Source organism: Mesocricetus auratus, unplaced genomic scaffold, assembly GCF_017639785.1.
Source record: "Mesocricetus auratus isolate SY011 unplaced genomic scaffold, BCM_Maur_2.0 Super-Scaffold_100004, whole genome shotgun sequence".
Lineage (NCBI taxonomy): Eukaryota > Metazoa > Chordata > Mammalia > Rodentia > Cricetidae > Mesocricetus > Mesocricetus auratus.
This window is the reverse complement of record NW_024429189.1, coordinates 92,548,869-92,576,729: the sequence shown is the minus strand read 5'-3', so window position 1 is coordinate 92,576,729 and position 27,861 is coordinate 92,548,869. Positions and strand designations below refer to the sequence as shown.

General features: G+C 41.4%; 1 protein-coding gene and 1 long non-coding RNA gene across 10 annotated transcripts in view; one reads left to right on the top strand and one right to left on the bottom strand.

Annotated features, from left to right (window-relative positions):
- Positions 1 to 27,861, bottom strand: part of Galk2 (galactokinase 2) — a 117,736-nt gene that overhangs the window by 14,309 nt on the left and 75,566 nt on the right. For all 7 annotated transcript variants that reach the window (XM_021226302.2, XM_040746217.1, XM_013112386.3 and 4 more), the window contains exons 8-9: positions 15,708 to 15,918; positions 376 to 577 (exon numbers count right to left, since the gene is read on the bottom strand). In XM_021226302.2, the coding sequence (XP_021081961.1) occupies positions 376 to 577; positions 15,708 to 15,918 (413 nt within the window). The remainder of the gene's footprint in view (positions 1 to 375; positions 578 to 15,707; positions 15,919 to 27,861) is intronic.
- Positions 10,407 to 15,497, top strand: LOC121140501. 3 transcript variants are annotated; one of them, XR_005877374.1, is made up of 3 exons: positions 10,407 to 10,534; positions 12,601 to 12,702; positions 15,328 to 15,497. It is a non-coding gene; the product is annotated as an uncharacterized LOC121140501 (long non-coding RNA). The 3 variants fall into 3 exon arrangements; XR_005877373.1 differs by having other exon boundaries at positions 12,601 to 12,707; XR_005877375.1 differs by having other exon boundaries at positions 10,407 to 10,539; positions 12,601 to 12,707.

The window sequence follows — 27,861 nt, the reverse complement described above, 5'->3', positions numbered from 1 at the left end:
ATAAATATGGCAGCCCAGGAGATGGGGCTTTCCTAGTGATTCTCCCAGACTACCTCCCTCAGTGGAACTCTCAAGTTCAAGACCTTTTCTGACTCTCCCTTCTGGACAGAACTCCATTAGGTTCCTAGGGGTTCATGAAATTCCTGTGAGGTCTAGTTACCTAATAATGGAACTGGCTCCACAGTGACTTTCAAGCCCCATAAAGGTCTCAAACCACCCTGAAGACATGCAGAGAGAACTTGGGGGCTCTATCATGGGGACTGGAGCCCCTCATATGGAAAGGATTCCTCTAAATTATGAGAATATGGCTTTTTGTTAGTGAAACTGCATTCCCTGATGCCATGCTTTGGCCCCCACAGAGCCCTCTCAGCTCACCGGCAGATGTCCACCAGCTGGTCCAGCTCAGGGCAGCTGCACTCATACATGTCCCGGCAGCTTCTGTGGCTCTGGTTCATCAGCTCTCCCAGCAGTTGGACCGCATTGTCAGGCGCTTCTTCACACACCTGCTTAAATTGCAGCACACGCGCAGCCTCGCTGTACACATGCTTTGCCCGCTGGTAGAGCTTGAAGGTGAGCTCTGAGGAAGGAAGGACATGGGGAAAGAGATAACAAAGGATTATAGGACTACACAGTACCAAGAAAGAAGGGTGTGTGTGTGTGTGTGTGTGTGTGTGTGTGTGTGTGTGTGTGTGTGATGTAGCTAAGGCTAGCTGACTCAAGATTCTCCTGCCTCAACCTTCAGAGTGCTGGGATTAAACAGGTCTGAGCCACCACACCTACCTACCTACCTACCTACTTACCTACCTACCTACCTAATACACCGTTGTAAGGGCTTCTATTACTGTCTTCACTGTCAGTACCTGAGATTTTAGTCCGTCTCTATTTCATGGAGTTGGTCCTTGCTAAAAACCATCTACTGGGAAATCAGTTTTACTTCTCCCTGAATACTGATCACATACATACACACACCAAACCTTGCCATGGCAAGGGAGAGGCAGCAGTATTGAGCATGTCCTACATGTCAACCGCCTTAAAGGCACAACACCTCATGACATTTGCAGCCGCATGGGGAAGGGAGATGAGCAGAACCACTGCTGCTTAACAGAGCCCCTGTGGGTGCAGAGACTTAGCAGGTGCGGTGATCTGCCTATATGGCAGACCAACCAGCCAAGGATGCTGCACGACTCTTCCCAGTGTGCCCCACCAAAAGTCTCCTGAAAATATGTACACCAGTAATTATGCTTACAGAAATGTACCCAAAAGTGGACTTGATGGGAAGATGCGTATCAGTGGGAGAGATTGGGAGAGAGAGGTGGGGATGAAAATGATGAAAATTCATTGTATTCATGTATGGAGCTATCAAGGAATTAACAATGGAAATGTACTCTAGAGAAATATATAAGCACACTACTTATACATGCATATAATTTTATTTACACTTAATATGCAGTTATATGTTACAGTATCATTAATCATAAGCAAAACATAAACAATCCAAATGGCTAATAACAGGACTTTTTCAAAAAATAAATATGACATCCATTAAAAAGTATCATGGCTATTAAAAACTCAAATTCTTGGATAAGGAAATTGCCATACAGGAAATTACTCAGCATTGAAGGAAATGACAACACAATAGCCTATGTGTAACTAGTACTAACTGAAGCACACACGTGCACACATACACACACATATGCACATGGTAGTCTACAGAAATCACATGTCAACAGTGCTTATCTCTAGGACGCATCTCAAGGGTAAACCTATTATCCTCTTGAAACAGCTCTGGATTCCACAAAGTCCTCAATGACTGTTAACTGCAGCGACACACCCTATCCAACCACAATGTCTGCATCATGTTTGGCTCATTGCCAAGGTACCAACTGAGACCACGAGGCATGCTGAATAATGTAGAAGATAGTGTGGTGGGTCTCAGGCAGGACAAGGAAATTCACGGATGCCCTCTGGCCACTAGAGAAGGTCCAGGGATGGAAGTGAGAAGGTGACAGTGCATCAGTTGTAACAACCAGCTGTGACCAATTTGCTACCTCTGCTGGGCTTTGTTTCCTGGGCTCTGAAATAAGATTGAGATTTACTTCTCAGGATCCTCTCTCTGGCTTTGCCCTCTGATAAAGCACCTGAGACTTCCTCTCTGCATGACCTTCCAGTGCCCCTGTAGGCTACCCCCACTGTGGTGAGGAGGCTTTTATAATGACTGCCACTTGTGTCTGTGCTCTTAGTTCCTCATTCTGTCCCCACAGGCTGACCTGTAGCGATCACACCAGGGGTTCCTTGCTGTCTTGCCAAAGGATGGGAGAAAATCAGCAAAAAATGGGAGGAAAGAGAGTGAGCACTCCTTGACTCTGTTGTGTTATGTGTCGTGGTCACTCCGTCCTGCAACTGTGTGAGTCAACACTGACAAGCTAAGCTCCCCCAACAAAACCCTGCTCATGTCAGTTACTGCCTCAATCCACAGCCATTTCCCCAGTGTTTACCACAGTCCACACCTGATCCCATCAGGACCTCTTCCTTCAGCCAAACTGCTCCATCTGTAGTTGCTCTAACAGTCTTTGCTTTTGGATAGACTCATTCGTCCCACACAGAAATGGCTTCTTGACCTCTCTCTCTCTCTCTCTCTCTCTCTCTCTCTCTCTCTCTCTCTCTCTCTCTCTCTCTCTCTCTCTCTCTCTCTCTCTCTCAAAACTTTACCTCATTCTGAAGGCTCGAATTACATTTCACATCATCCTTGAGGCCATGAGGGGCTCAGCTGGAAATAATTTCTTGCCTGAATTTGTACCATGCTTGCAGCCCAAGCTCATCTGAGGCTTATGTACTTTCCATCATGGTATTTCTCCAAGCTCGGCAAAGGTTGTGCAGGGTCCTGAGAGAGACATTTAGTCTCTTAGCTCCATGCACACCAAAAGCAATGCTCACTCCCTATCACCTCAACATCGCCTTCCATGGTAGAGTCTGTTAGGTGTTTAAGGTTAATTATGATAAAATTGGGACTTTTCTTTTAACTCCAGTTCAAAAATCAAAATACTTCCATCTGGGATCGCTATTTTGGTTAAGCAGAGAAGGAACAGGAGCCACTACTGACAACTGAGTGTTGAGACAGAGGAAAGAGGCAGCCAGCAGGGTCCCCTTTGTTATTAAATCTGTAGCTGCTGACACCAAGTGTGGTTGAAAAATATGAAAACTAAAGAGAAGCCACTGGTTAAATGTAGGTGGGGAGACACAAAACATGTTTTGTTCCATTGGTAGCCAGGTCATGTGAGTCACCCACACTGTGCTGTCAGTTTGCTGTGTCCATAGTCAGTTCCACTGAAATGGGAGAATTTATTCTAAGACAGGGATGTCAAAATGTCCCAAGAGCGGAGGGAGCTTTACCAACCCAAAATACTGGCAGATACCCTCCTCAAAACTGCACCAACTAAGCCGGGGGGTGGTGGCATACACCTTTAATCCCAGCACTTGGGAGGCAGAGGCAGGCGGATCTCTGTGAGCTCAAGGCCGGGCTGGACCGACAACCTCCAAAACAATACAGAGAAACCCTGTCTCGTAAAACCAAAAAAAAGAAAAAAAAAACTGCACCAACTGAAGAAACAGTACAGGGGATGTTGGCAGCCATTCAGAAAAGAAAAAAAAAAGACGGTTGACTTGTGGCATGGTTTGAAAGAGAAATGTTCCCACGTAGGCTCATATAATAGAAATCTTAGTCTCCAGTTGTGATGCTATTTGGAGAAGTTATAAAATTCTTTTGGAACTCTGATGCAGGAAGGAAGACCATCACAGGGGCAGGCTTTGGGGATTTACTACCTTGCCCACTTCCTGCTGCTCCTTTGCTTCCTGTACAGATAAAGGGTAATCAGTCATTATGGCTGTCTAGAACCATAAGCCAAAATACACTCACTCCCTTCTGTAAGCTGCTTTTGGCCATGGTGTTTTAAGCCAGTCACAGAAAAGGAAGCAACACAGGTGTTTTGAAGATGGGTCTCAATTGCTTCCTTTGCACATGCTTAATATAATACAGGCTGTAGAATGTGTCATGGAAGGAACAAAAATGACTTTGACAACTGTACTTTAATGTTAATTGCTTTTTAAAATGAGATTAGAATCCTAGCAGGTTGTATTATGCATTTAGAAGTACACACACACACATACACACACACACACACACACACACACATGTACACATGCGCACACGTAACAACAAATAATGGGAAAGAGGCCATGGATTTGAAAAAGAGCAAGGAGGGGTATTTGAGAGGGTTTGAGGGGAGGAAACGGAGGGGAGAAATTTTAAAAATGAAAACTCAGAAATTTTAAAAATGAAAAATAAAACATAAAATTTGAGGTTGAAACAAAATCTTCAAACTAATAACTTTAGAGTTCCATATGTTTCAATTTTACTTTTGAACAATGTCACCTCCCATAGTCGCAGAATCACTATCATGTCCTATGAAGCCACACCCTCTGAGAACACACTGCAATGCTGACTGGGTGACAGATCCCTGCACCATGCTGTTGTGTGAAAACATTCATTAAGTATCAGTAGAACAGTACCACACAGACAGAACAGTGGAGAATAGAGCAGCACAGGCCACCACCTTCCTTATTGACACCTTCCTTTTCTGTGTCAACTGCTATCCTGATGAAGCATTTTAGACAGATTATTCATGGCATATATTTTTCCTTACCTACTTAAGTATGACCCTCTATAAAATAAGGGCGCACCCTTATTATCAACCTAACACAATAACCCTGGATTCTCTACGGTCTTGTGTATCCAGCCCATGGTTCAGTTTTCCCGGGTGTTCCCACTTAAATTTCAGTTGGTTTACAAACAAACTGAAAGCCCACCATCCCAGAAGAAAGCTGACTCTCCATCTCTAAGCCTGGGTATGCCCTCTGGTAGGTTACCCTTAAACCCGTGTGCATACGGGCAGCACTAATTGCAGTTGGCAGGTTATATAAAAAGAGGGGGGACACAAAGTTAAATGGATAACTTGACTAGGAGCACTGAGGAGCTGAAGATGAAAGAGGTGGATAAGATCAAAATTCTTATATGAAATTCTCCAGGAATAGAAACACTTAGAGTACTCAGTCACTCTAAGTCTTCTGCAGTGCCGTTGACCTTCTAGAGCCTCAACATCTCATGGCTACGTCCTTAAGAAAATTCAACATGGTCCACTCTGGAGAGTTTATTTTAATTCTCCTGTCCAAGAACATGCTCCTTTAGCATTAGACACTTTCCTTGAGTGAAGGCTCTTAACATAAAATATTCAGAGAGGTTTTCTTTATTAAACTCTTAAAACTTCTGCTTCTGCTATGAGAAGAAATACTCAGAGCATGCTCCACACTACCACACCCTCATGGTCCTGGCTGTGTTAGCAGCAAGTCCTCTTAGTGGGAGTGTCTCTAGAAGGGCACTCTGAAGGTGGGGGAGAGACTGTCACAGCTTCTGCACCTCAGCATCAGCAGCTGAGAACATCAAGGGGGAGGAGAGGGGCAGAGGGGTATCTTTTTTCACTCATAATGATCAAGCCCAAGACTCCAGCAGACTCAGAGACCACTCCTAGAGGGAGCAGCTCTGTCTGTCGGCTGAGTGTCACAAATGCCCTCTGAAGTCCAAGTTCTAACTTGTCATATGTGCATCAAGCCTGTTGTACAGAACAGTGAGGAGCATCTAAAATGCTGGGTCAGTTAGCTTTAGAAACAGATGCCCATGTGTTCAGTCTTGTAACCCTGAAGAGGGGCATCACCTTAAAGGATGAAGGGAGCTGTTTCTTACTGTGCCCATACCTTCAAGCTATGACACTCCATATGGTTCCTGCACCACTCATTGATTCTCTTACCCAGGAGAAACCAAGGCTTCCAAGTGTGGTAACCACGTTGGTCTTGAACACTGTTATCTCAGTTATGAAATCCAGTCCTGAAATTCCAGCACCAACTGATGGTAAGTGAACCACAAATGAGTATTTGGTTATTGAAGAACTTTCATTTGTACAATAAGTTGTTTTCTAGCTCTGAGACTACCTTCTAACTCCATCCCTCATCCTCTGTTTTCCTAGAACACTGGCCTTGTCTGTTTCCTTGTCCTGATGAGGTGTTCCCTGTGATCTTCATACTGTGGTCCCTTCTTGTCATTTGGACTCAGGTATCATCATAGCTTTAAGGACAACTTCCCTTCAGTTCAGATATGGATTGGTCACTTCCCTACAAGAACATGCTCTTCATTCTGCTTTCTTCTCAATGCTTATCACTACCCAATTTTTACCATTTTGTTGTGACAGATTTACACACTTCCTTCAACCAGAACACCAGCTCTCCTTTTTCATTTTTCATTTTTCAACATGTCACTCCAGGTAGACTAGGACTTAGTACATGGTAAGTGCTGGCCAAATGGTTCTCTACTTGTCCTTTTCATAGAACTGCAATTAGAAATAGGCTAAATAAACAGTGTGGGACAGTTACAGTAGCAAACATGGAGAAGATCCACCAATAACATTATCGGTGATTTAGAGGAATTTGTGGATATGCTGTGTAGAGACAAGCAGTTAACTCCAGTCAACTCTAGTCTCCAACATGAGCCCTGATACCCATAATCACAGGTGACTGATAGTGGCTTGTGTCATACTTGGTTTCATAAATGTGAAATTGCTAAAACAAATGATGTTTTAAAAAACAGATAATTTGAGTAAGCTTTCTTTTCTTTTTTGAGTAATCTTTGTAGCAAAGGCACACAGCCTACTTTCTGCCTTTAAAAGAAGCAGATTGGGGGTACGGGAGAATTTGCTCAGTGGATAGAAGCCCTTACTGCTCTTCCAGAAGAACTCCAGTTCCAGGGGATCCAATGCAATCTTCTGGCTTCCACAGGCAGCACTCCTCTCTCTCTCTCTCTCTCTCTCTCTCTCTCTCTCTCTCTCTCTCTCTCTCTCTCTCTCTCTCTCTCTCTCTCTCTCTCTCTCTCTCTCTCACACACACACACACACACACACACACACACACCACTCTTTAAAAATAAATACAAGAAGGTTGGGAAGTGGGCAGTGGTGACACACACCTTTCACCTCAGCACTCAGGAGACAGAGACTGGTGAATCTCTGTGAATTTGTGGCCTGCCTGGTATACAGAATGAGTTCCAGGACAGGCTCCAAAGCTACAGAGAATCCCTATCTCAAAAGACAAAAGTAAAGAAATAAATTAGATAAATACAAAAATCTTTTAAACACCTGAGTGTGTAGCCTGGGGAAGGAGACCAGCACAGGGACACACTTAAGGAGGAGCATGAACCAGAGCTTCCCTGATGTAAGGACAGAACAATCTGAACCACCCTGAGAGCGATGGACACCCTGGACTACAGGTTGGAGAAGTCTCTCCAGGAAGCCACCCCCACATCTGCGGTGTTAACATCCTCTGAAGAACTCAATCCACAGACTAAAAATCAACCCATGGGCTGTGACCAGCCATGGTAATGATTTCTTCACCTACACAGTATATTTGAATTGAGAAATTTTTACACAAGAATCAGGATCTCTTCCTTCTTTTGGAAAAATTAAGTTGTCTGTCTGTTCTGAACCTGCTTCCTGCACACTAGCCATTGGCTGAAGATGAGAAAACATCATCCTACCTATCACCAGTGAGGCAGTCTACATGCTCATTAGATGGTAGGGAGCAGTGGAACCATAGACATCTCCTATCGATTCAAAAATAAGGAAATGTCAGGAGTTGGTACCTGTCTTCCCACTCTTTACAAGGGCTTGTGTGTAACCCCTGTCCCATAAAACTCTCTGCATCTGAAATGCATGATGGGGGCAGGGGGAGCAGGCAAGCCTCCTTCCTCCTTGAGTGGTTCATCATGGCAGAATAGGCTACTATAACTCTTACAACTAAATTTCACCACCCCTAGGTACACTGTTAGCTCTGTATTGATTAATGTTCTGTCCTCCTCCAACTTTGGTGAGCTGTGATTCCCAGACACACATGAACACCATGGAGCCCTTCAAATATGTGAAGACAGAACTCATGTCTTATGTCCTGAACACTGTTATAGATCCACTATGTCAGCTCTAAAACTGAAGAGCCATCAGAAAGAAAGGGAAAGGCTCTTTACTCCCAAGAAGTGAGTCTACTGGAGGAAAAGAATCATGAAATGAGAATAATAACGGCAAAACAGCTAAGTCACTCTTCACAGCTGACAGAAGGCACCAACTTATGTGGGCATCCTGGTCTAGGTAAACCTGAAGGCAGAGTCTAGGTTAGAGACAGCTCTCTTGAGTCAGGGTAAGGACAGTGAGCGAGAAAAAGAGAACCATCAATAAAGAAAATGTTAGTAGCTGGAGCCCGGTCCCTTGGTGGATTATAGAACTCCATAGGTGTGCCTTAGAATTAACCACAAAAGAACCAGAAGAGAGGCATCAAATCCCGATCCTCCCATCTTTATTGTCTTCAGAGGGTTTAACATTGCCTCAAAGTGTCTGGGCAGTATGAAGATATCAGTGAGCTCACAAAATCTTTAGGATTATCTGCATAGCCTACTCTCTACTAGAACGTGAGTAAAGCAGAGAGCAGTGGTCACAATGCAGTGTTAACGTCATTCCACAGGATACTGTCTGGGTACAACATGGCAGTCAGTGATCACGAGGCAGGGCAGACAGTGAGAAGCACTGTCTACCATTCCATAGGAGCCTGTCTGGATACTGCTCTGCAAATACTTTGTCAGATAACCTGTGCTAGACAGTCAAAAAATCCCAGCATGACTCCAGTCCAGCAAGGAGAGGAGCCTAGTACCTTTGCTTATGTGCAGGTTTCAACTGAGCCTAAGAGTGGAATCTGACACTCAGGCAAGACCCTCGATGGCATCCACAGTGACAACAGAGATCCCACAGAGGTGGGCAAGGTCTCAGGTGCTTAGAAGCACCTACTGTCTGCCTCTGGCAGAAGGAATGCCACGGCAGCTTCTCTCACATGACTCAACTTCAAGCCTCCTTCTCATCCTTATGACACTCTGATGGGTGCATCTTTTCTCTCGTTATCATACAGTACTGGGGGTTGAACCCAGGGCCTCATACACATTAGGCAAGTGTTCTACCATTGTTCCTCTACTCCTGAATAGCATTTTCAGAATTGACTGCAGTCCTGGGCATGGGTCTGAGGCCATACAAGGGAAAACTGGTCCTTCTCAGTGTGGTGGGTTTTTCATGTCCCCTATTAGAAAACTGCATATAGCACAAGAGACACAGAGAATGCAAACTGATGTTTTCCTGGATAAGGTAAAAGGTAGTAAATATTGTGGAAATCATCCTTAGCCTAGATGAAGCCTTAATCTCAGGATAATTACAACAAAATAAATTAATATGCTGGTCTAAGAGAAGTAGTAATCTTTATCTTATGAGTGTACAATTAATCTTTCTGGGACTCTCAGACCCCCAAATACTTTCCCCTGTGTGGGTGAGAGGCCGGGAAGCTATGTGCCACTGGCTGAGTTGTCTGCAACGTGGAAGGCTCTAACGGGCTATCCAGTTGCTTGTTACCAAGAGCAGAAGCTCAGAGGCAGATGCTGCAAACTGCTTCAGTGTCCTCCCCAGGCCCCGTGTTTCTCATGCAGCAAAGTCATGATTCCCTATTCTGAGGCATCGACTCTGCACCACTAAAGCATATAATGGAAAAACACTATATAATCCCCATTGAAGTTGGACTGTGGTTGCAAATTTATTTTCCTAGTAATAATATTTTTCATAAATGTGAAATTTACGAAATGGTGAAAGCCACACAAAATAGACTGCTGTTTTCAGTCACATTAGTACCCCATTCCCATGCTGCAAAGACTAAATTAAATTAGCATTTTACATTTAAGGAGAAAAAAATACTTAACTACCTGCTTTTAAAAAGCAAAACCACCAATGAAGTATACATCCTCTTCAAGAAAAGCCACACAGTCTGTGGAAAACTGCATTCCATGTGGCATTTGTGAATAGTTTACATATTGCCATTTTGTACACGCAGGGTAACAGTACCCACATGTACTGAGTGCTGCAGGAGTCAGCACTGTCAGCTTCGGAATAAGGCTTCCTCCTCTGGCCTTCAAGCTTTTGCTCCCATCACCCTCGACCTGTATGTGACACTCTAACAATACAGATGTCCCTGAAACATGACAAGACAGAGCCGCCCTTTCCCTCCCTTTCATTCTCCAGCCTTCAGATTCTCCCTGTCTCCGGTCTGGACCATTGTATCACCTTCCAGCTGCTCTCCTCTCACTCCTAATAAGGCTGTTTTCCTTTCTTGAATATTTTATTCTGTGAAATTCTGTATATTCTCCACTGTCCAATAAATGAGACTCCTTGGTATGCTGTCCTTTGTGACCTCTTACAAGGGGTTGTGACACATTTCCCACTGACCTGAAGTGTTCTGTTCACTGTCCAAAGTCCCAGAGAGGAGGCCCAACATCTGTATCCCACATACTCATTCTGCAAGCCTTGCTCCTCATTCGGGATCAGCCTAGACACCAGCTTCCATGGAGCTCACCAAGAATGTAAGGTCAGAGGTCTAGCCTCTTCACACCTCTTTGGTGTCATGCATTCCTTTCTTTTTTTATTAATTTTTTTTTATTTAGAAACAATCATTTTACACATCAATGCCCTCCCCCATTCCCTCTCCCTCCCATCCTCTCATGCCCCCACTGAACCCCCCACTCCCCATGGGGGATCATCAAAGTTTGTCACATCACCTGGGGGAGGGCTTAGGCCCTCCTCCGTGTATCTGGGTTGCAATAGTATCCTTCCATAGGAAATGGACCCACCCCCAAAGCCCATTTGTGTACTAGGGATAAATATTGGTTCCACTATTAGAGGTCCCATAGATTTCCCAGGCCTCCTAACTGGCACCCACATTCAGAGGTCTTGGTTCAGTACAATGCTGGTTCCCAAGTTTTATGACCAGGATCCATGTTTTCTCACTATAGGTCCCTACTATATATAGATGATAAATGGGCTGAGAAAGAAATCAGAGAAACTTCATCCTTTACAATAGCCACACACAACATAAAATGTCTTGGGGTAATGCTAACCAAACAAGGGAAAGACCTTTACAACAAGAACTTTGAGTCTTTAAAGAAAGAAATTAAAGAAGATACCAGAAAATGGAAAGATATCCCATGCTCTTGGATAGGCAGGATCAACATAGTAAAAATGGCAATCTTGCCAAAAACAATCTACAGATTCAATGCAAGTCCCATCAAAAAACCAGCACAATTCTTCACAGACCTTGAAAGAACAATACCCAACTTATTATGGAAAAACAAAAAAAAAAAACAGGATAGCCAAAACAACCCTGTACAATAAAGGAACTTCCAGATGCATTACCATCCCTGACTTATATGGTCACAAGCAAAGCTAATCATGTAGTAATGAAACTTGTCCAGTTAAGCACAATGCAAGCTATTCAACCAGTACCTACCAACCCAGAGCACAACCTGGACACTCCCAAAACAAAGGCTCCCCATTAGTTATCCTTTTGGTAAACTGAGCTCCAAGTTAAGCAGCCCATTCTTACCTCAGGGCCCACTTCCTCTGCGAATTTCTGTCTCCTGATGTGTGTCATTGCCACTGTCCTATGCTTGGCACCATGCACATTGCTCCCAGCTTCTTGCATCTCTTTCTCTTTCATCATGCCCTGGGAAACCGCCCTCTGAACTAAGTAAGTGTGGCCTCTGAGCTTCCACGACCCCAGACAATGAAAGCACACACCTAAACAATCACTGGAGTATTCAGTGCCTAGCAAGCAGTTCTTAAATAGTCCTAATTGCTTCCTAGTGTTAGTCTGAAGCCATTTCAAACACCTAAAGGATTTGAGGATTTTCCTTCAGAGTGTGTGCTTAATTTTAATGGCTCTGCGCATTTCTAAATCTAATTACTAGGAATCTAGGAAAAGAAAACAACAATTGTGCATGGGCCTTTGGCGGTCTGGCTGGGAGAGTAGATGCTCCAAGCCAGTTTGCTGGGGAACTTAGTTCAAGTCAAAACTAGGCCTGTCAATGTGTAGGCACCCCTGGGAAAGGGTAAGGCACCCTCAAGAGCTCTCTGCTAGGGGCAGCTATCACCCTTGCATCCAATAATATAATCTGAGTACAGTGACCTCAACAAGAGCCCCATCTTCCAAATGGTTAAGAAAAATGTTTAATCACAGTCTGAGATCAAAGAAAACAAGAACTCAGAAGGATACACCAAAACTCACCTGGAAAACTAGTCATCACAAGATGACTAGATTTAGAAATTCAATCAAATAACACTAATCTAGATGAATCCAGAATCAATGCGCTAACTTGTGTTCCCAATTTTTTAAAATGTTATCAGTAAATAAAGGAGAAATTCCTTGAGAATAACAGAAGTACAAAATATATTAATTGATCCGACAGAGACTTAATGAGTATAAACAGCATTAGTAATATATTAGTAAGAATTATAGAAAGGAATACATAAAGGTAGTGGGACAGCTAGTTTAGATAGAGATAAAATGAAATACAAAAATATTTTTCTTTAAGAGGAATACTTTAAACTCTTAAGTAATATTGCTTATTAATTTTCCTTTGTATTTTACAAGGAGTTCTGGGAAATTAACTGATTCCAAACAACGGTAAAAGAAGGAGAAGAGGAACAACAGGTAGATGCAGAAAAAGAAAACGAATACAGAGAAATAGTTGAGGTCAGGTGAGATGTCTAAAGAGAGAGCATGGATTTACTGAGTTTCCATAAAGGCTAAAATTTCTTTTCAGAAAAAGAGGAATACCCATAAGAAAAATAGTCTTGTTTAAGAGTATAAGCCTGAGGCAAGACCTAGCTTATGAGAAGTATGGGTATGGGCTAGTCTAGGCAACACTATCCTCATGACAGAAGAGACAAAGGTTACAATATGAGATAAAGCATATTGAGGCAGCCGGGTAGTGGGGAGCCCCCAAGGCCGCTGAACCTTCAGGGAAGTTCACCATGGAAAGACTGAGCCAAGAACAAGATTCTGCCAAGGTGACAGAATCTCCTCAGCACTTATGACTCCCTCACCTTTTCACCAGTGACTCTCAAACCACATTATTTCATTTAGACATACACCTGTTCTATATCTTTATTCAGGCACTAGGAAAACAAATGATGGAAAGAAATGAATTCACCTTGTCTCCACAAATTACTTCTCATACAATATTCTAACTTGCCAAGCTGCCCATGCCTTAGCTTTGCCTCCCTGGGTTTCTGCTGTTCTCTCTCTCCCTCTGTCCCTCCTGTCCTTCCTTCAGCAGTGTTGACTGGATTCTCCTTTGCTGTCTTGAGAGCCTAGTGCGCCCTAATGCTTTATGTGTTCAATGTAGAGCAGAGACCTGGCTTCTGAATGGGCATCCATGCTGGCAGATCTGCTGCCATTGCCTTCACACTGCCTCCTGACACACTCTCTCCAATACTCAGCCTCGGGAGCCCCCTTGTCTTTATTCAGCCTCCACTCGTCTGCAATGGCCTAGCACACTCTCAGGCCTATGAATCCACAGCTTTCCTACAGAAACCAGCTCAAATTCAAGTCTCCTCCTTCTGAACTGAAGCCACTCATCTCCTCCAGGCTCCCTGGGCTCTTGATAAACACCCTGATTCTAGCCAGTACTTTCCAGCACTTATCCCTTTGAGACACTGAGTCACTGGGAGGTAAAGACGTCACTCTACTTACACCAGCCTGTCTGACAAGTTAAATTAGACAATGTTTTAGGTCAAAAAAGAAAGTCAGACACACTGGATGCCCCCCTTCCAACGTTCTATTCAATTTCTTGATTTAACAAACTTTAATTTTAATTAATGTGCACAATAATGAGTTACATTACAACATTTTCCTACACGTGTATCATTGTGGTTTGTTCATAGCAACCCCTCATTGCCCTCTCCTATCCATCATCCTGTTGGTTCCTTTCCTCCCCTTAAAAAGCCTCACTTCTGCTTTAGTGTCACATACATTATAAATCTAGATTCCATATATGAGAGAACACACACCTAGGAAGCACACACATGCACAGCACGTTTCTGAAGGTTTTGGTGAGCTGGGTTTGTCCACAGCTTCTGCCTCCCAGCACAGCACGGTCCACTGCAGGTGTTAGTTCTAAAGACACTCTGCTATCTGCACTGCTCTGCTATGGCGCCCTCTTCATGCCTCTGCCCTGTACCTGCCATCCTGTCTGCCTGGAATTCATCTGCTCTTCAACCCGCGGTAGCTGATCCATCCTTAGGAAAGCCAATAAGACTTCTCCTTTCTGGTCTCCCAAGTGGACCTCAATGACCACACTCATCTCCCCAGCACTGAGCTCTGTTCATGCACATTGCACAGTTGCTCCTCTAAGGGAGGGCCTCCCATTGTGCCTCTTTTCATGGCAAAATGGAGAAAACATGAGTCAACTGCCTTTCTGGAGTAAGACTCAGCAAGCTTTTCCTGCAAAGGGCCAAATAGGAGATAGCTCAGATTTTGTGGGTAACTCAGTCTCTGTCACACTCAGCTCTTATAGAACCAAAGAACCATAGCAAATAAATCACTGTGGTCCAGCAAAAACTTCTTACGAAAATAGGTGGTAGGCTTCCTTTGGCTAGCAGTCAAGTATGCTCACCCACTTCTAGAGACTATATCTGAGCTTCAAATGAAATAGATACAAGAATGTTAGAAACCAAAACTTAGCTCCTGCTCTCAAAGTATCCCTTATCTTGTCCCAAAGTTGCCATCAGTTGCAGCCTTAAGACACTATTTTGGATCCAGGTCTTATAGCACAGGCCTATAATCTGATATCTGGAGACTGGAGCTGAGAATCCTAAATACTATATAAAACAGCTTGGATTACATGGTGAGTTCAAGGCCTGTTTGGGCAACTTAATAAAATCCCGTCTCAAAACACTGAAAAGGGGCTGGGGATGTAGCTTAATGATGTAGCACTTACTAGCATGCATGAAGCCCTGGATTTGATCCCTGTACCACAAAGATAGATAGATAGATAGATAGATAGATAGATAGATAGATAGATAGATAGAATCAGAATTCCATAGGCACAGTACAATGGGACTCCAAGGTTGATATCTGCACCAAGTTCTTGCCTCCCTAACTTCTCCTCGCAGGAAATTAAATCTCAATTCGATATCCAGGTTCCCACAAATAGAAACATTTTCCTTCTAAGAGAAACAGCCACCCCAAGACTTCATGACAGCCTTCTAAAATGTACCCCATCCTCATCTGTTCCTGATACCATTAGATAAAACAGCAGTGTTCAAAGACAACCAGTCAAAAATACTAATAACCTGACATTTTTGCATTTTGCAGGCTGCAAACTTCAACAGAAGCAGTGAAGACCTTCTTGATGTTCCAGAGTAATATTAGAGCAGTTACAAGTAATGCTGTAACCTAATTTTTATATTAATAATATAACTGGAAAGTGAATAGGGAAGAATAAACACAAAAGGAGGGAATTAAAGAGCGGAGAGTCTCCTGAGGCACAGAACACCTGCTATACACTAGAAATGTTTGCTGATAAGTGAGTCGGCAGGAAGCTAAAGACCTAGACAACCCAGTTAGCCAAAGCACACACATTCTCCAAATTCCTTAAAACACAATTTTAAATCCATAATATCCACGGAGAAGTTTGAAACCTTCCATCTGTGTGTGGCAAATGGGCCATGCCATTCTCTTTCCAGTCGACTCACCATCTTGAGTATTTGGACTCAGGATTTGGGTGCAGAGTTCCTCCAGGCTAATTCCCAGGCACCTGCAGATCTCCTCCCTGCTATAGGGTTCAGCATGAAGGGCATCCTCTGTGACCAACAGCATTTCTTCCAGACTTATCCCTAGTTGGGTTTGTACTTCTTCTAGTCGCAGGACTTTATCCCATTGCAACCCTTTGTGTTTAGCAAGGACCTGCAAGTTCAAACCAAGATAGATGGTTTTATTTAAGAATTCAGTATGTTCTATTTTAATTAGTCACAATTAGATTGAATATTTTTTCCATTCAAACTATCAAAGTCTTCCACCATTGCTTGGAAATGCTTTGTGGACTCAGATGTTTGGAATTAAATATGCCTATAAAACAGTCACTTAAAACACACACATTGCAAATGCATGCAGGAGCATGTGCGCACACACACAATTCCTCTCTCATGTTGTTTTTGTCTGTCACCTCTACCCATTAGGACAGTGGTTCTCAACCTGTGGGTCACGATTTCTTGGTGGTTGTAGATCAGAAATCCTACATGTCAGATATTTATAATACAATTAATAAAGTAGCAAAATCACAGTTATGAAGTAGCAACAAAATAATTTTATGGTTGGGATCACCACAAGATGAGGAACTGTATTAAAGGGTCACAGAGTTAGGAACTACTGCCTCAGGGCTATTCTTGAATATTCTCAGTCTCGTATCTCTATTTAACCTATCTATACTTCATCCCTCTATATTAAATCAGGAGAAAAACTATTCAAATTTCATTTCACCTTAGTCCTGAGTTGTATGGTGTAGTCCTGACTCTAGTACAATATTTCCTGTTGATCATGGGAGTCTGGAAATGGCTAATGAATTTAAGTATCTGAGTATTTGGAGACAAATTTCTGCTCTTCAATAAAAACTTCATGGGTGGCCCTACAAAAAGTTCCTTCATTGGCTCCATAGTAATAGTATATCTGTATGTTCCTCAAGAAAGAGCTTATCTTCCTGTTGCAACTTGAGGTAGCCCCACAATCTGATGGAAGAAGGATAAACTAAATCTTTCTAATCAGGTCTACTCATGGGAGTTGTAATCCAGAAGACATTTCTCTCATTATCTCTCCCTCAACCACTGACAGCCCTTCATAGCTGAGAAAACAATGAAGGTTTTTCTCTCTCTGAGGGCTGAACAATTCATTGTCTGGATGTGAAGTCAGCAGGTACAAAAAGAAACCAGCCAGTGAGTAGGAAGTTAATTGTCAATAAAATGTGCATCTCTATCACTCCTTCATTGTATTGATTTTCATTTTTTTCTCTTTATTTAAAAAACTTCTTTCATACAATATATTTTGATGTTTTCCCTCCCCAAATCCTCCCAGATCCTTCCCAGTTCCCTACCTCACTACCCACCCAACTTCATGCTCTTTCAAAAATAATCACAAAATGAAAATCAGAAAAAAAACAAAAAAATCAGTAAGACAAAAAAAATGCCAAAGCAAAACAAAACCAAAATGAAACAAAAGAGCCTGCACCAAAACCATGGAATTGGTTTGTGTTAGCCAACTATTCCTGGTCATGGGGTCTTTCCTTGAATGCGGTTCACAAACCAAGTAAGACTACACTAGAGAACACTGGTTTTCCTTTTGACAGTGGGTATTGGTTGCAGATAGCTTTTGGGTTGTGGTGAGAACCCACGTCCACTATCCTTTTTCAGTGCTGGAACCCTTGAATCTGTGCAGGTTTCTATATGTTGCCACAGTCTCTGTGAGTTCATATGTGCATCAGTACATATGAACAAGGAAACACTGTTTCCTTGGAGTCATCTACTACCTCTGGTTCTTAAAATCTTTCTACCTCCTCTTCCACATAAATCCCAGAGCCTTGAGGGGAGAGGTTTGATGAAGACATCCCATTTAGGACTGAGTGTTCCAAAGTCTGTTATTCTCTGTACATGTTCAGTTGTGGGTTTCTGTGTTAATTCCCATCTACTGAAAGAAGAAACTTCTCTGATGTGGGCTGAATGAAGCACTGATCTGTGGGTATAGCAGTATGTAATTAGGAGTCATTCATTACTGTGTTCCTTTAGCAGAGCAATAGTAGGTATTTCCCTAAGCCCATGACCAATCTAGTCTGAGGTTCTATATATCTCATAGAGTAGGCTTTAAATCCAATTTAAAAAAAAAAAAAGAAGAGTGGTTGGTTACTCCCATAACACTTGTGCCGCTATTGCACAACATATGCTGTAGACAGGTTACAGGATTTGTAGCTGTAGACAGGTCACAGAATTTGTAGCTGGATGACATTGATGATTACCTTCTCCTCTGTTCACAGTATCTTCTAGTACCAAGAAAGCTACTTAATAGGTGTGAAGCTTCTAGCTGGGCACCAGCTCTTTTTCAGTGACTCAAAAAGATGAAATACATTTCTGGTACTGGAGGATTTATCTGGTGACATAAGATATCTATTTGAGGCACTGTCACTCCTGTTATTTGGTGACTCATTTAGATTTCTTCTATATAGGTACCTATTTTAAGAACTCTTATGGTAGATTTCCATATTGTGTTTCAAATGTTAGTGTTGTCACTCTCCATATTCCCTTTTTTACCCTTCTATCTCCCTCCCTGTTTAATCCTCCTATTCTAGTTTCCCTTCTATCTCTCCATAACACTACACTCTATTTCCCCCCTCTTTGGAAGAACCTCTCCTTCTTCCTGGTCTCTTACCAGGTACCTGATCTCTGTGGTTATTCAGATTGTAGCACATATTTTGAAAGCTGAAAGGTAACACCCACATATGAGATAAAACATACAATATTTGTCTTTTGGACTCTGGGTTAGCTCAATCAAGATTATTTTTTCTAGCTCAATCTTTACCTGCAAATTTCATTTTCCTTGGCATCTGAATAATATTTATTTCTGTAAATGTACCACATTTTCAATATTCATTCATCAGTTGATGGACATCTAGGCTCTTTCCAATTTCTGGATCTTATGAATAGATCAGCAACAAGAGTCTCTGTAGTAGGATGTAGAGTCCTTTGGGTATATGCCCAAGAGTAGTACAGCTGGATCTTGAGATAGATCTATTTTTACCTTCCTAAGGAACTACCACACTGATTTCCACATGGCTGTACAAGTTTGCAACCCCACCAGCAGTGAGTAAGTGTTTCCCTTTCCCTATAACCTTGCCAGAATATGAGGTCATTTATTTTATTGACCTTGGCCATTCTGACTGGAGTAAGATAAAAATCTCAAAGTAGTTTTAATTTGCACTTTCCTAGTGGCTAAGTATGTTGAACATTTCTCAGACATTTGTGTTTCATCTTATGAGAACTCTCTGCTTAGTTCTGTACCCCATTTTTTAATTAGGTTATTTGTTTTCTTGATGTTTAGGGTTTTTTTTTTAGTTCTGACTTTCTTCCTTTTGGACAAGATACAGAACTTACCAAAGGATGTTTGTAAGTTTGTTAGAATCACTCACTTCTGAAAATGTTACTAGATAAAGTCCTCAAACTTCTTAAACATCTTTAAAAAAAACTGGTTCATATACTTAAAAGGAATGATTTTAAAGTAGAACTGGGAACAGAGACAATATAACTGTTTTTCTGTTCAGTTATTTCACAGAACATGGTATCATTTTTTTTTCAGTGTTTGTTCCCATTTTCTCTCTATTACTTTTTTTGAGAGTTTTCTTTGACAATTTTATACATGTATAAAATCCTTTCTGGTCACTTCACCTATTGGCCTCTAGTCTCCCTCCCACTTCTAAATCCCCTTCTCCCCCAAGTCCCTCTCCCATAGTCATGTCTTTGTTTTTTGTTTTTTGTTTTTGAGACTCAGATATTAACTAGGGTTTGTAAGTATTTACTAGTGGGAGCCTCAGTGGTACACACATGAATGACGGCCTCTCCAACAGAAACCATCAGTAACCAATAGTTCATCCAGGAGGACAGGGCCTTGAGTCCCTCCTAATTCGTTATTAACTGTTGATAGATCCAGTATTTATATGACCACTGCGGGCAAAGATAATTGTTATAAAGTTATGACTACTTGGGCTGTGCCATGCCTAGAGGTAAGAATTTCACAGCCCTTCTCCTTATCTTCTAGCTCTTACATTCTTTCTACTTAGTCTTCTACAACAATCCCTAAGCTTTGGAAGTGTTGGTGTAAATGTCCAGTGTAGGGCTGAGTACTCAACTGTCACTTATTCTCAAAACCTTGAGCCACCCTGAGTATCTGCCTACACAATCTCATTCATTGAAATACACTGTCATTCATTGCAGAGAAGCTTCTCTGTTTAAGGCTGAAAATAACATTTATCTATAATGCCTTCAATTAAATTTTTAGAAGGCAACTTGGTACCATAACCATTTAGCCAAACAACAGTATTAAGTTCACGCCTGGGTCCTGACTTCCTCAGTCATAGATTTTTGACCAGGTTTCAGTAGAGGTATGAATTCATCCTTGTGTATCAGGCCTCAAATACAGCCAGAGAATGATTAGTTACTCCCCTAACCATTGTGCCACTATTACACCAGTGGGTTCAAAGAGTTTGCAGCTGGGTATGACCGTTGATGCCTGTTCTCCTCTAGTAGCCTATAGAATAACTTCCAGGACTATAAAAGTTAGAGGGTAGGAAGAAAGCCTCAAGCTCAGTTCTAGATGACTGGGGTTATTTAATAACAAATGACATGAAACTGGGGGAAAGACAGGTTGGACAGCACTAGGCAGAGTTGGTGGTAGATCAAAATGCATTGTATAAATGTAGCAGATTTTCAAAGACTAAATTTAAAGATATTACTAAAAATTAGAGATGACAGTAAGGGGCACATAGAATCCACTAACTAGTAAGTAAAAAAAAAAGGCAGAAAACATTTTACAAGTGCATTCCTCTGAAAGAGAGAGGGGAGGAAAAAGGAAGGTGAGAATAAGAGGGAAGAAAGAGGAAAGGGAAGGATGGAGAGGAAGGGGAAACAAAACACAATTCCCTATGATAGTTCCCATCTCCATCTTGAACCACTCACATCCTAAACACTTGGAAAAAATGTCTTGCCCCAGTGACTTTTATGACCACTCTGCAAGGCATGCCTGCAGCCTACAGGCTACTTCCAATGGAAGCCTCCACATTGCCTTTCCCTGTATGCAGAGACACTAACATGAAGAGATGCAATTCACTACAGTAATACCACAGTTTTTTGTTAGCCTGATGTCTGTTTCACTTTCAGCTAATAGGTCTACAAAGCCAAGTCAGTGTGCATTTCAATTAAAGAATAAAATCTTCCACGTGCTCACGACAACAGCTGCACAGTTCATGAGCTGCTGCACTGCTGTGAGGGAGAAAAATAGGAAAGTCACTTAAGCCCTTAGAAATTTGGCCCAGGAATCAGAAAGATGACTTGCAGATGAGGAGAGGGTGAGTGAGATCACTTGCTCAGAGACAGAACCTAACAAGGGAGTTTGTCACTGCAACCTTCATGATTAGCACACTTCGCATCTGGGAAGCAGGGGCATGAGTAAGGGTTGCAAGTCACTTCCTCACAGTTTCCCACTCAGCAGCATGGAGAAGTTTAGAGACAGTAGTTCTTCAACATGCATCGCTTCCTTTTCAATGGAGGGTTCACATTATACACCCTTCAGAAAGGATCCTGAGCTCCGGTCCATGCTCTACAGACTTTAAAAGCAGGCAACAGTGCTTTGTCCACAGTGATGGAAAAGGTAGGGATGAACAGGCTAGGACCCTACATTAGGTTTCTCTCCAAGCAGGCCCTGAGGCAAGACTATCAGAGACAGAATTTGTAAAGCAAGTTAGCCTATGTCTCAATAGAGAAATATAAAGTGACAAAGAAAGAGAAGCCAGTATGAGGGACACTGGCATGGACAGGTAAAATCGAGCCTGCTGGTCTTCAAAGACTGATATATATAAATCTCAGCTGCATCTTTACCTAAAAGCAAAACAAATGGGTATTTACCACTGAATCACAATCATCACTCATTGGGCTGCTCTCAAGGTCTGATCTTCCTAGCACTGTGTGTCCTGGTTGAAAACTAAAATACTAAGCACCCTTATCTTGTTTATACTCTAACAAATAAAGCTTGACTAAAGATTAGAGGGTGGAGCTAGCCATTAGTTAACCATAGAGGTCTGGAGGTCTGTACAGACAGACAGGAAGTCATATGGCTGGGTGGAGAGAGGAAGTGATAAGGTGGGAGGAGACAAGAGCTCAGTCTCCTTTTGTCTGGGAAGTTAGCAAAGTAAAGTGTGCTGTGGCTGCTCCTTCTCTCTGATCCTCCAGCATTCCCCCCTATCTGACTCCGGTCCTTTATTTCTAAGACCTATTAGAACTCATGCTACAGGTTGGCATGAATTCATGAAAAAGCCCCCTTGCTTCTGGCTTTGTAGCCACCGGCACAGATCAGAGCTGCACCAGGGGGCTCCCGCTGGGGTCATCACACAGCCGGCTTAGGTTCTTTGCTCTTTTTCCCTAAGCCTCTAAGCCAGTTTGGAATTTTGTTGCTGCAGCCTCTCTGCAACAAACTTCACAGGCCCCAAACTCCAGAGGCACCTGGGCTCCAAACACCACAGGACTTACCCACTGTAGACTGGCTGGCTCTACCTTCAGGCAGCTCCCTCCACATGTGCTTTTTCCACAGTCCCAGGTGCCTGTGTGTTTTTCAGATAGCTGGGGCACACACTCTCTCTCTCTGTCTCTGTCTCTCTCTCTCTCTCTCTCTCTCTCTCTCTCTCTGTCTGTCTTTCTCCAAAAATACATTGTATAGTACTTTATTAGCTTTGAATTTTCTGAATGTTAATGAGAAAGGAATGACAGCTGGGGAGAGACATTGACTAATAGAAAAAAGCTACAGAATTAAATCTGCCTGTGTAATTTAAAGATGTGTTGACCTCAGAATGGAAACCAGGACATGTGTTACATTGGGGAAGGGGTTTTGTTTTTTGTTTTCACAGGAGAAGAAAAGCTATGGATACCATCAAAATTGATAAAGATTAGATTTGAGCAAGAGACATCCCTTGACTATAAGAAGTGAGAGTTAATCAAACAGCATGGCCATTCAACTTTAAAACTAACAATTTTTCATTTGATCAGATATAACTTGCCATAAGAGAACCTCCCCAAAATTAGGTTAGGGAAAGGGTTTTGTTTTTGTCTTTTCAGGGGAAGAAAGGCATCAAGCTAAGGAATCTAAGGACCACTGGACAAATGAGACATCTGAAGAAAAAGGACGAATCATCCAGAGAAAAAATTTTCAAAGAATAAGAGTAATTTGTTCTATTAGTATATCACATCTCCAACAGGATACAATTTCATCAGTCTTTACTGGACAAATGAGACATCTGAAGAAAAAGGATGAATCATCCAGAGAAAAAACTGTCCAAAGAATAAGAGTAATTTGTTCTATTAGTATATCACAACTCCAACAGGATACAATTTCATCAATCTTCTAAATAGTATTTTTTAAATTTTCTCTACAGACATATAATGCAAATGGTCTTTTTGTAGTCCTAGCCCAACTAAAAATTAAAGCTGACTTTGGAGCTGGAGGGTGGCTCTCTCCTTCTCTAAACCCAAGCATGCTTGTTAAAGTAAAATCCAAAATCTCTGTCTCATGTCAGAAGAGCTACCTGATAGAAGAAAAGCAAAAATTAAGGGACTATTTTATTGCCACTAATCTCATAATCCTTTGGTTCTATTTTGAGCCTTTGAAGCTTTTATTAAGGTATAAGTATTGTCTCAAAATTTATAAGATTAATATATATATTCTTTAAACTTTTATTACAATATTAATGGTTATATAGAGTACTAATTAATTCTAGAAAAAAGGCTTCCTCTAGTTTCATGTACATGATTTCAGGTTTGAGTCTCTATCAGATAACTAGGAATAAAATTTTTGTACTCTGGATGTACATAGCAAATATTGATCCTTTAACCTCTTTGAGATCTGCTACATAAGAAATTTAAAATGTTTAAATTTTCTGCAGTGAACTATGACCATGCCTAACAGTTACCTTTGAAGTCTCCAAAAGGATGATGGGGTCGCACAATGACAATTCCACCAAGACTGTGACAATGCCACTAAGATAAAAAATACCATCTAAACTACAAACTGTTCAGGACAGTTTCGAGGTGGCTAGCTGAGATGATCCAGCCTCACAGACTACTCTAGCCAGGACTTGAGACAAGCCCTGCACTTTCCCATTATGCAAAGACTGGACAACAAATGATACAGCTACCTCTCCCAGAACTTGACAATTAACCCAAAATTTTCTTTTCAGGATCCCCTAAAGATGGCATCATCCCCAGACAGCATGAACTAAATTTAATATTACAACACCTATATTCTCAAGAGGTGGGATTTTTGGTTGTTCAATGCATTATGGATATTTGCCATTGTTTAGTGGGGGGGTTCATTACAAGTTATTATTGATCAAGAAGAAAGTTGAACAAAGGAGAGTAGATTCAGAGTTCTTGTTTCAAAGGGGAAAAAAGGAAGATATATATATGATAGGATATAAGGGTATATTATTGAACCTACTCTGAAAAGAGGGGATATAGAAATAGGACAAAAAGATAGATTATTGAATCTACCTTTAAACCAAAAAAATAACTACTAATTTTAAGCATTTTACATTGGCTTGGATTTTTTTGTATAATGATACAAATTTGAGGTTATTTTTATTAGAACATAATGTACATACATTTCTCATCTTATTCAAGGTATTGTACCCATAAAACTTATTTAACAATGTAATGCAAATTTTTAGCCCTTGAAGGTTATTATTACCATTTATGATAATAAGGAAATGCAGATTAGTAATTAGTCACCTATTACAATCGAACTTGTAGTTATATTAGGTATGTTTTCAAGATCAAGCAGAGATATATTTTAGACACACAGATCTTCAAACATTTCAGAGATCTACAGAATATGGTATTTAAGATGTTTTAATAGCATAGGCTCTTTTTATGACAATGAGACATGTCTGCTACTGGCAGCACCAATCAACTTCAGAGAAGATGATGGGCTTTGAAGAAACTCCATATGGAGTTTACTTTCTTCATGGCAAAGGTCAGTCAGTGGGCAAGAAAGTGATCTTGCCTCCACTGCTGACAGTGTGCTGTTCATATTGGACAAGAAGGACACAAAAGAAAGGACTGTTGAACTATGCCAAGACAAGGTATGATAGCCTTTCAGAATATCCTGCTTCACAGAAAAGTATGTTAGATATGCTAGGCCTGTAGGCCGAAGATGGATGCCCCAGTGTTGCAGAGGAATCTTGGGTGACTGTCTAGGCAGCCAGCTGTTTCTGTCATTTCTCAAATTTTTTTGGAAGTCGCTTGTTTGCACTTCCTGTTTACTCAGGTAATATTATATCCTTCTTGGGTCTCTGATGGGGTTGAAGATTAGATAGTGATAGCTACAGTTTTAGTTAGTTATGATATAAAGTAAATTAAGTGCAAAAATTTGGACTCACCAAGATAGGATAGATGAATATTTTCTCTGAATTTGCCAAATACTAAGGGACTGGACATTATGAATATATTTCTTGCTTGATAATTGTTCTTATTGTATATAGTTTTATTACTATGTTATAGTTAAAATCTTTCCTTTTTATTTAGACAAAAAGGGGAATATGTTCCTGGAGAATTGTTCAAAGACTCATGATGCCAATAAAGCCATCATGAATCAAGGATGGAATCGGTGATTGGCTGACCAGGATCAGTCATAGAGTTGCTGGAGACCTGAGAGAGGGACAGAAAGAGGGAAATGGGATTCTGGGGGTAACTCTGGGGATGCTGGATTGGGAAAAAGTGTGTAGAGAGGATCAGCCAACCCACTCTCCACTGTTCCTTGGATTTATCAGATCTTTATCTCAATTTCTGACTCCTGAGTTTTTGTTATACTGGAACAATTTAGGTAGTGATTTCAAAAACCCAATCACAGAAAGCCTTCTACCCAACTCTTTTCTCAGTTTGGTGGTAGTTTTTCTCTTGTTTCTTTTTGTTGTTTTGAGACAGGGTATTACTCTGTAGCCCTGGGTGTCCTCCTGCCCCATCCCCAAGAACTAGGATTACAAGTGTACACCACCACACCTCACTGTGTCTCTCCCTTGGTATCTCATTGCTCTGATGCTCTACAAATATTTCTCTTCAACCAAATGATGTTTCTCCTCCCAATGAAATATTTCAAGGCCCCTGCAAACAGCTTCCCAATTTCTTGTAAGGTCAGCACAGCAATGAGGGCTCTGCCACTTTCCAGTTCCATTGCCCAGACTACCCCACACCCCTCTGCCTCTTTCCTGTAGTTTAAATTCTCTGTACTAACAACAACACTCACTAGAGTCCTGGGAGAGAGAGCATGCTCTACTGAACACACAGAATGAGTGAGATTGACCACAGTCTCAAGTATCTGGATTTTCTGCTCAAATTCAAGGAAATTGTCAAAGCCCTGAGAACACTGTGCCAACTTCTCTACACATTCTACCACCAGTCAAGGAGCCAGTTCCATATACTGACCACAAAGTGACAGGAACTGAAGAATGTGGGTAAGCAATGGCTCCCAGCCAAACGGGCCTTCCAAAGAATCACTGCACATTTTTCTTGAAGTTTCATGAAAACTCTCTACTTCACTGCTGCCCATGTTGCCACAAAGGGTTGAGAATATGTAAAAAAAAAAAAAAACAGCAATGCTAGAACTCCCCCTCCCGATGTGACTTCCCATAATGTCAACTATTGGCGTCACATATTTTATCCTTCAATATAACAGACATACAATATCTCTGGAAAAGTTGAAGGCATAAAATATGTATAAAATATGAAGAAGTTTGTGCCCACTAAAGATTCCTGGTCACTTTGTTAATTTAAGAACATAAAAATGTGCTTCACTTAAAAGTATCATTTACGCAAGCAATAGTTAAAAGTCTCTATTGAGTTTGCTTTGAATGTTTTTAATTTCAGTTCAAATGCTCTACAAGACTCTAAAATTTAATGACTCTAAATCAATTAGTTTTTGAAAGTTGATGGTGAGAAACAGTCAGAGGGAGAAAAATTGAGAGTAAAAGGTACTGTCAATATTAAAGCAAGACAAATAAAAATCACCTTCAGTAGTTTACTGTACTTCCCTGTAATAACTATGTATGGTACAAACAAGAGGATTTTAGAAAGGTGAGGTATGAGGAAAGTGCATGCTAGCTGTCAAAACTCTGCTCTGTGGATTTCTTTCTAACGGTTAGCTACTCTCCCCCAACACACAAAGCAGGTCCGTCCAGGCTAAACACGCATCTTTGCCATTTTTACCTGAGAGTCTACTTCTTTATATAATGAAGCCACTCCAAAATAAAAATGAAATTCACTCATGTGTTGCCAGCAACGGAAGAATGGATCCATACTTTAAGTCAGACATGTTTAACAGACTCTCAAGTTATGTTCCTAAGCAAAAACAGCCCCATAGTCACAACCCTTCTCTTCATCCCCTGTTTCATAAGCTTAGGCTTAGATTCTATTAGTCACAGAAATGGGAGTTGGAGAATATTCTCCACTGTGATGAAGTCTTTTACCTTTCTTTTTCCCACAAGGTAAAAGAAAATTCTTACAGTATTTGAATCAGCATGGTTTTTCATTTTGTTTTGTTTTCATTTACACTATCTAATATAATATAAATGCTATATAAGTATAATATTGAAGAATAGTGACCAAAAAATGTGCATGTTCAGTTCAAAAGCAACACACCTGCCCCCACTATTCCCTCAGGTCTCCAGTGATCCCCTTCTCTCATATCTATGTCTTCTTTTGCCCTCTCACCCTCTTCCCAAAAGCCTCTCCTTTCCTGTCTCAGAGTTCCCTTTCTAGTTCCCTGGCTTCTCTCTAGACTTACTCCCACCTAAATACACACACTTAACATTTAGAAGCAAGTATTTGCAAATGACAGTGAACATGCAGTGTGTGTCTTTGTGAGTCGAGGTTCCATCCATTTCCTTGCAAATTTTATAACTTCAGTTCTCTTTATGGATGAGTAAAATCCATGCATATGTATCAACTCAGTTTCATTACCTATTCATCTGTTGAAGGACATCTAAGCCAATTCCATTTCCTTGCCGTTGTGAGTAGAGCGGCAATAAACATGGATGTGCAGGTGTTGCACAGTGCC